General features: G+C 43.8%; 1 protein-coding gene across 1 annotated transcript in view; it reads right to left on the minus strand.

Moving 5' to 3' along the window:
- Nucleotides 1–9,490, minus strand: part of SLC1A4 (solute carrier family 1 member 4) — a gene marked incomplete in the record, with an annotated part of 31,286 nt that overhangs the window by 15,239 nt on the left and 6,557 nt on the right. Inside the window, 1 exon segment of the mRNA XM_014584033.2 lies at nt 913–955. Within this exon segment, the coding sequence (XP_014439519.1) occupies nt 913–955 (43 nt within the window).

Below are 9,490 nucleotides of genomic sequence, written 5' to 3' on the forward strand. Positions count from 1 at the left end.
TTCCTGATGACAGTTTGGTATTTCAAATAGCTGATACTTCATATTATTTGACTAACCCTGGCACTAATTCCACATGCCAAAGTTCACTTTTCAATGTATCGTTTTACCTTCTTTCATTTATTTGTGCTCCACGTTGTTCCAGAACTCACTTGAGTGTGACTGCTCTTTAGCATCTGTTTCTAATATGGTGTCAGCCTCCACTCTCCAAAGAGTCAGGAGGTAGGATGGTGTTTTCAGACTGAGTCTCTTGGGAGACCAATTTGTCAGAATGGAGACATCTCCCCAGCTCTGCTCCATGTGGTGCACACAGGTCCTCCCTGTGGCAGTACACATTATCAAGTGGAATCTGCTGGAACTCAGTCTTTTGTGACCCTTTCTGAGGATACCTGGCCCCTGCACTGTCAGGAGAAACCCAGAAATGCAACTACCATGTAAACTGTGGGATGTCTGCAGTTCGAGTCCCAGGCCCAGTGGCTGAAAACTCACGCCAGGTGTGTGTGCGTGCATGCCCAAAATCCCGAGAGGAAAATGGAGAAGAGATTGCACTGTGGTCATCCTCTCAGGGGCGATTTCTTACTTTTTGTCTCTCTGTCTCTCTCTTGGGCAAGCACATGCACCCTATAGCAAAAACTTCTTTTAAAAAAAAAGTATTTAAAAAAAGTTCTGCAATACTTAAGACATCTCCAAAATGCGGTTTGAGGGAATTTGTTAGGTGCTGTAAAAAGACTTTAGAACCAGTGGGACCTTTTTTTTTTTTTTTTTTTTTAAACTTCAGGTGTCTATAAAAACTTAGGCTAATGTTACCAAGTTTAAAAACAATATCACTCATTCCACCTTACCCAAACCTATAGCAGTAATTTTTACATCTCTTCCATCAAAGTTTCATTTTTTTAGCAAGGCAGTAAACCTTACCGTACGAAAAGCAGCAACCACAAGATTTGAGGGAAACAGGTTTCTGTTGGAAAAGAAAGCATTTGTCAGTATTCTTAAAATCCAGCGTGCAATATGGCTGCTCTGCGTTGGTTATTCCTAATAGCCTGCCAGCGTGCTCTCTCCTCTACCCCTAGTAGTACTGCAGTCTCCTGCTGGATCTTAAAGCACCCCAACTGTGCCTCAGCAGTTGGGCCACAGGAGATACTTTAAATCTGTTTTTTAATTTGCTATAAGGGTGTGTGCTCTCACCAGAGAAGGAATGTGAGAAAGCATCCCGGGGGGATGGCCACACCACAAACTCTTCTCCTCTATTCTTTCAGGATTTTGGGCACACATGCCCACATGCACCCACACACCAAGCATATTTTCCAAATCTCTAAGTCTAGAACTCAACTGCATATTCGGCCATGTGGGATCGAGCAGCTGTAACTACAATGCCATTGGCTGGTCCACACAGGAGATACTCTGAGTGCATAAAATTTATCCTCATCTTCCTCACGGTACTCCATGCTATTTACTTAGGCTTAATAGTGTCCATGAACCATAATAACTGCACCACTCTCCTTTCATCTAGAGGCTAAGCCCCACTGCAGTGGTTTTCAGTGAGCGATGTGAAACCCAAGTGAAATTCAAGGGGATTTTGTTGCTACAACAATTGAGACACAGTCCTAGAACTGGGAGACAAGCGTATATAGGAGAAGGGTCAGTTCCCAGACATTTGTCTGATAAAGTGCAGTAAGTCTCATATAATAAATTGTCTCTAGACGCTCAAGGCTCTCCAATGTTCTACGTGACACCCCTGGTCCTAGACTAACGAATGAGATATTTCTTTGTTGCTGTTGTCGCACCATTCAAACATACAATGAATTTTCCAGAAATGCAACTACCATGTAAACTGTGGATGATGATACTTTGTGTGTTGTTCATCTTCTTGGAAAGCCACGCCATCAATGGCACATTATAGGATCCAAGTCCTTAATTCCACCTCCCTGAACCAAATACTCTGCAGTTATAGCTGTCTCCGTAACAGTGATTTTAAATTTGGGAGCAAGCACCAACAAGTTTAATTTAGAAACTTTACATATTGAAATACATTGTTGGGCCCAGCAGATTAGTGGTTAAGGTGCTGGACTCCCACATGTCTTACTGTGGTTAGAGTCCTACACCTGGTGGCTTGAAAATCACACTGGGCACGCGTGCATGCGGGCCAAGATCCTGGGAGAAGAATGGAGAAGGGATTGTGGCATGGCCATCCCCTGTAGGGGGTGATTTCTTACTTTCCCTCTCACTGTCTATATCTCTCTCTCTCTCCTATGAGTGCATGTGCCCTAAGGCAAAAACCTCTTAAAAAAAAAAAGAAAAAAAGAAATACATTGTTTTGATTGTAATTGTTTCCTTTTTTTTTTTTTTTTTAAATATTACAGGTAAGTCATATAGATGTTTAGAAATGACATGTATAGGTAAATGCTATTTATGGACTTCATTTTAGGATGAAGGGTATCAGAACATGCTTGTTATGAAAGGAGGGCAATAGAGCTGGTCTAAAATCCATTCATGTTAATGATTTTTACTGAGGACTTCTTTTGGGTCAGCCTCTGTAGAGGATGCTGGTCTTCACATATAAGAAATTATATTTCAGTTTCAGTCCATTTGTTCTACCCATTTCCTGCAAGAAGGGTAAGCCCACCAGAACAAAAGACTCTGGATTATCCTTTACAGTCTGTGCCAGACTTACCCACAAATGCCTACTTCTCTGGTGGAGTTGTTATAGCTTGCTCTAGAGCCTCCAGGCAACAGTTTGTAGCACACTGGGTTTTAGAGTAGGTAGCTCTGGCTAAGCTGGCTGTGGCAGGCAGAGTCTAAGGTGGTCTGTCCTTGAGTGAGGGTGGGGCCTAGGCCTTGCTTCTAGCCAACAGAATGCAGCAAAGGTGATGAGAATATACTTTTGATTACATAAAACTGTAGCTTCCATCTTTTTTTTTTTTTTTTTTTGGAGAGGTTTTTGCTATAGGGCGCGTGCGCTCGCCAGACAGACAGAGAGAGACAGAAAGCGAGAAATCACCCCCCAGGGGGGATGGCCACGCCACAATCCCTTCTCCTCCATTCTCCTCTCGGGATCTTGGGCATGCATGTACACACGCCTGGCGTGAGTTTAAGCCACCGGGTCTGGGACTCGAACCGCGGTCGACTATGTGGGAGTCCAGCGACATAGCCATTATGCCAACTGCTGGTCCCTAGCTTCCATCTTGATAGCAGATTCTCCTTATTTCTTCTGGGCATGCCTACTTTGATGAAACAAGCCGCCATGTTGGAAAGGCCCACAAGACATGAAATAGCCAACAAGGCCCATGACCTCTGGAGTGCATCCTTTCGATGAGACCCCATCCTTAGCTGATACCTTGATTGTCACCTCAGAGAGACTGAAACAAAGGACCCAAGTAAACTGTGTCTAGATTCCTTACCCCACAGATACTGTGGTTTAATGCGCATGTGGGATTTTAAGCTGCTAAATTTGTGATAGCATGTTATGCAGTGAAAGATAACTAATGTATCAGCCAACAGGGCTGAAAAGATTCAAAAATGAGTTCATCAGAAAAATTAGGGTGCTCTCACAGTATGGCTAGCATTTAGGGACTGCAACACAGCATTTCCCCAACACCTTTGTCTGTAAAATCGGAATTGCTTTTTTTTTTTAAGAATTATTCATTTATTTAATTCCATTTGTTATTATTATTTTTTAATTTGACCAGACAGAGACAGAGAGAGAAAGGGAAAGGGAGAAAGCAAGTCACCAGGTCCAGGACTCAAACCATGGTTGGCCATTAACCACCACACCATCTGCCGGCCCCTGAATTGCTTTTAATATACTTAAAGAACGCTAGCAAGCACAAACCTGCCTTTAACCAGAGGAAAAAAGGGATCTTGAGCTGAATTAATTATGGCAAAACTGTGATTAGATATTTGATTCTTATCACATATTTACTTTAAAAAATAACGAGGGAGAAACACACTAGCAAATCTCATTGGCTAGTTGTTAGTGTGTAGATGAGTAACATCTTATAACTCCCCATTGTTTCCATTACAAAGCAAACTTTTTACACATTTGGATCTTGTGGGCTAGATTTGGTGCCTCATTTCCATTTGCTAAACAGGTCTGAAGCAGAAAGGGGTGTTGAGCCAAGGTTTTCCTAGTCTAATCCACTCCGACAACCCTCAGCAGTTCCCACGCAGGGCCGACCATAGCATTCTCTTTCCACAAGGACTGGAAAGTTAAGGAAAGGGCTAGGTTAGAAGCTTCTACCTTCCCAGGGGAACAGTTTCCCCTACAAATTCCTCACATCCTTCAGGGATTAACTGTTTCCTGGATTGAGACAAGAGTAGCTTTTCCCACAGGGTTGAAAGGCACTCTCTTCCAAAGAGCATAACACAGACTACTTAAATCCTTCTATCTGTCCTGCCCGGTCTGCCAGAAGCAATAACCCAGTGCCATCTAATTCAGAACAAGCCCTGACCTAACCCAGAACTTCCAGACCAAAGAGCTGACACATTGACTTGTTTCCAGACCATCTACAATATCTAGTCCACAAAATCCAATGGAAACAGAGAAGGGATCCTGGAGGGGATGGCAACTTTTGCCAAAAAAATCGAGTTCTTCGGAAGAACATGATGTGTTTTGGCAGTTTCTGATAAAGTTAAACATACACTTACCATTTGACCCAGCAATTCTACTCCTAGATATTTACCCAAGAGAAACGAAAGCGTATGTCTGCAGAAAAGGACCTGTACACATAAAGGCATCATTCATTACAGTCCAAAACCCAAATGTCCATGGACAGATGAATAGACAAACAAATTGTGCTAAACCCACACAATGGAATGCTACTTGGCGCTAAAAACCACCAAGCTGCTGATAACGCAACCACATGGATAGCCTCAGCAACCCTGTGCTGAGCAAAAGACAAGAAAAGTAAATACTGAATAACTCCATTATATGCAACTCTGGAAAAAAACAAAACAAATGTATTGTGATAAAAAGCAGGTTAGCTGCCTGAGGCCAAGGGTAAAGAATGAAGTTTACTAGGGGACCAGCAGTTAACGTAATGGCTATGTCACTGGACTCCCATGTAGTCGACCATGGTTTGAGTTCCAGACCCAGTGGCTTAAACTCATGCCAGGTGCATGTCCGTGCGTGCCCAAGATCCCAAGAGGAGAATGGAGAAGGGATTGTAGCATAGCCATCCCCCCGGGGGGTGATTTCTCGCTTTCTGTCTCTCTTGTCTGTCTGGCGAGTACACGCGCCCTATGGCAAAAACCTCTCAAAAAAAAAAAAAGAATGAAGATTACTGAACCAGGTGGCATGGTAGTTAAGTCACTGGTCTCTCACTTAGCCAACCATGGTTTGAGTCTCGGACGATGGCTTGCTTTCTCATATTCCCTCTCTCTCTCTGATAATCATACATGCCCTAAAGCATATTTAAAAAATGATAATAATAATAAATTAAATAATTACTTTTTTTGTTGAGAGATTTTCGCTAGAGGGCAAGAGTGCATTCGCCAGACAGACAGAGAGAGACATAGAGACAGAAAGTGAGAAATCACCCCCCAGGGGGATGGTCACGCCACAATCCCTTCTCCTCCATTCTCCTCTCGGGATCTTGGGCACGCACACACACGCACCTGGCGTGAGTTTTAAGCCACCGGGTCCGGGACGCGAACCGCGATCGACTACGTGGGAGTCCAGCGACATAGCCATTACGCTAACTGCTGGTTCCCATAAATTAAATAATTCTTAAAAAAAAGAATGAAGATTACTGAGAAGAGTCATGCGTGATGAAAATGGTCAGTGTCTTGACTGTGGTGATGGTTACCTGAATTATCCATTTGTCAAAACTCTGAACTGTACACTTGCAACAGTGCATTGCATTTTACATAGAGCATATCTCAAAATTGCTTAAGAATTTTTAAAAGGGATACCATGACAACTTCAAAGGAGATTACAACCCCGAAGTGTATATATTCAATGAGATTGCTGAATTTCCTTGGGATTATATGGCTCCGTTCTTGATCCCTAGGAAGGACTTTCTAGGGGGACAGTGAGCTGAAGTTCACACACCCACAAAACAGTCTTTTCTCTTGGTGCCTCTGGTTGCCACGGAGCAGGAGCAGGAGCTGTTCTCTCCTGCTGGTGTTGAGGGTAAGGATCTGAGGCTGCGGAAGAAAAGCCAACATTTCCCTGCCCTCTTCTGACTGTGTCTCCCCTTGGACTTCCAGACACATGTGTTGTGGTGCGCTCTGCTTTTGTCTCGGTCCTGAGCTCTGCTATATTCCCCGAGCCTCTGCTCATCAAACAAGTGGTTTTGCGTCCCAGAGCTCTGTCTGCAGGCGCTTTCCCCAACTCTTCACATGCATGTGGAGACCCCAGGCTCAGAGTCCTTTCACTGGTACATTTCCCAGTGCTCATTTTTCTGCTCCATCTGTCCCAGCGTTGTCCTATTGACATGTCTCCCCTTGTGCTGTCCAATGGTAGCCATGTGGCTTTTGAGCACTTGAAATGTGGCTAGTGCTACCAAGGAAGTGAATTTTAACTTTCATTTACATTTCAACTAATTATATTTAAATACCCACATGTGGCAAGTATCTATCATATAGGACCAGTATGGATATAGAGTTCTGAGATCCAGAACCTAGAAGTCAGGACCAAATGGTGGTCTTCCTATGCTCAACTCTGCACATCATTTAATTTTGCTTAGGACACTTTTTTTTTTTTTCTTTGTCATAGGGTATGTGTGCTCATCAAAGAGGGACAGAAAGAGAGAGAAGTGAGAAATCACTCCCTAGAGGGGATGGCCACAATGTAACCCCCTCTCCTTCATGGTCTTGGGATTTGGGGCACGCACACACATTTTGGTATGTTTTTCAGGCCTCTGTGTCTGGGACTTGAACCATGCAGCTGGCCATGTGGAATCCAGCTGCCTTAACCATCATGCTGCTGGCTGACCTTAGGGCGCTTCTAACCACTGAGCTCCTTATTTAAGTTTGCAAATATGTCCTTTTTCTGTTGTTTGATCCTGAGAGATTTACTTGAATTACACAATACTACATGTGCATTAGACCAGTTTGTCTAACATTAGTAGGCCATGAAATCAATTTATGGACTTGAAACGTGTAGTCAGTCATGGGAGGTCCAGGCACCTTAATCACCACACCACTGACTGACCTTAACCACTATTTTATAAAAGATAAACTATAGTAGCAGAATAGAGAATATCATTATGTATTACCCTTAAAATACTGTCTGGTGCAGGGCCAGCAGATGGTTGGTTAAGGCACTAAACTCCCACATGGCTGACTGCAATCCAAGTCCTGGACCAGGCAGCTTGACAATCACAATGGGCACATGTGTGTGCCCAAAATCTCAGGAGGATAATGGAGGAGAAGGGATTGCAGTGTGGCCATCCCCCTGGGGGGTGTGGGAGGGTGATTTCTCACTGTCTCTCTTTGGCGGGCACATGCACCCTATGACAAAAACATTAAAAAAAAAAAATGTCTGGTGGAACTTGTATTTCAGTTCAGGGAGGGAGGCAGTGGGGATCTATGTGTGTGAATGCCATCATGTAAAATATATTTCTTACTGTGGTTCAAAGTCAACAATATAAACATATAGGGGGCTAGCCCATGGCATGGTGGTTAAGGCAGCTGCCTCCTACATGGTTGACTGTGTGGTTCAAGTCCTGGAATCAGCAGCTTAAGAAACACTCCAGACACATGTGCATGTTGGCCCTAAATCCCAGCTGGATTAAGAAATAGAGAAGAGACTGCAGTGTAAACATTCCCCAGTGCTTTCTCATTTTCCCTCTCTTTCTGTCTCTCTCCAGTGAGTGCACATACCCTCTGGCAAAAAATAATTAAATAAATAAATTCATAAATAAATCTATGAATATACCGAGACCATACTACTAAATCCAGAAACCCCAGAAACAAGACCAGGCTGGGAGAGAATAAATAGACAAATGCTTTAAGACTCTTTGGATACATTATTTTTTAGGATTATTTAATTTACTGTTATTATTTTTTAGCTTGACAGAAAAAGACAGACAGAGAAAGTGAGAAGGCATGCCGCCAGGTCCGGGACCTGAGCCGTGGTTGGCCATGTGGGAGTCCAACACCTTCACCACCATATCACCTGCTGGCCGCTGGATACATTACTTAAAACAGACGAGCAAAAACTGGTATGAGATCAAGTGGACTGACAAATGCAGAACTGCTGGTAAAGATGCTTCATGGACCCAGCAGCTTGCACGAAAATCTTCAAAAGTGTCCCCTCGCTATACATCTGGTACTGTTTGTTCTTTTGATCTTATTGTCAAGGGTGGTATGCATTTCCCTGTTCTATATGAGAAGAATGTGAAACAATTTACTTTTGCTTAAGTATATATATTTTTTGTTCCAGAAGGATTTCCTTTTATTTCAGTTCAAAAGTTCTTTACCAAATCTATGTAAGTTTCAAAGACTCTTCAGAACAGGACATGGCATGGTATGTGAACTTTATAAATATTTATTATCCCTAGTGTTTATAGTTACAGAGCTATACAGTGTTAACAGGGATGTGCCCTTCAGATCTCGAAACCTCCTACGGCTGGAAGCTAAGGAAGGGCTGGGGCTGGGTGGCTCACTCTGATAATGGGGGCTTAATCTACCATCTTTTTTTGGAGAGGTTTTCACTATAGGGTGCTTGCCAGAAAGACAGAGAGAGACAGAAAGCAAGAAATCACCTCTCGGGGAGAGGGCCACGCCACAATCCCTTCTCCATTCTACTCTCGGGATCTTGGGCACGCACGCACACGTGCCCAGCGTGAGTTTAAGCCACCGGATCGAGGACTCCAACCGCGGGCGACTACATGGGAGTCCAGTGACATAGCCATTAAGCCAATTGCTGGTCCTTATCTCTCCTCTTTTTAAGGCCCACATCCAGGCGTAGGTTTCAGCTAGAAACCTGGTTTAGTTCCAGGGCTAGACGCCTGCAGTGGGGGTTCTGGCAGGAAATAAGGCTCAGAACAGCACACCTTCTCTGTACTGATTAGCCTCAGTTATTCTTGAGAGGCTGGAATACACCAGAATACTAGCAAGGCTCTCAAATATTAACTCATTTTACCCTCAAAACAATTCTAGGTATTCTAGCTATTAGCCTAACAGACAAGAAAGTAGGCACAGAGAGGCTAAATGGTTTCTCTACATACTGCTAGTAAGTGATGGAGCTGGGATTCGATCCTGAGGGCTACATTTTTTTTTTTTAATTTTTAAAAAATTTTAATTCAGGGAACCAGCAGTTAGCGTAATAGCTATGTTGCTGGACTCCCATGTAGTCGACCGCGGTTTGTGTCCCGGACCCGGTGGCTTAAAACTCACGCCGGGCGCGTGTGCGTGCGTGCCCAAGATCCCAAGAGGAGAATGGAGGAGAAGGGATTGCGGCGTGACCATCCCCCCTGGGGGATGATTTCTCGCTTTCTGTCTCTATGTCTCTCTTTGTCTGTCTGGCGAGCGCACGCGCCCTACAGTG

Source organism: Tupaia chinensis, unplaced genomic scaffold (assembly GCF_000334495.1).
Source record: "Tupaia chinensis unplaced genomic scaffold, TupChi_1.0 Scaffold145484_1, whole genome shotgun sequence".
Lineage (NCBI taxonomy): Eukaryota > Metazoa > Chordata > Mammalia > Scandentia > Tupaiidae > Tupaia > Tupaia belangeri.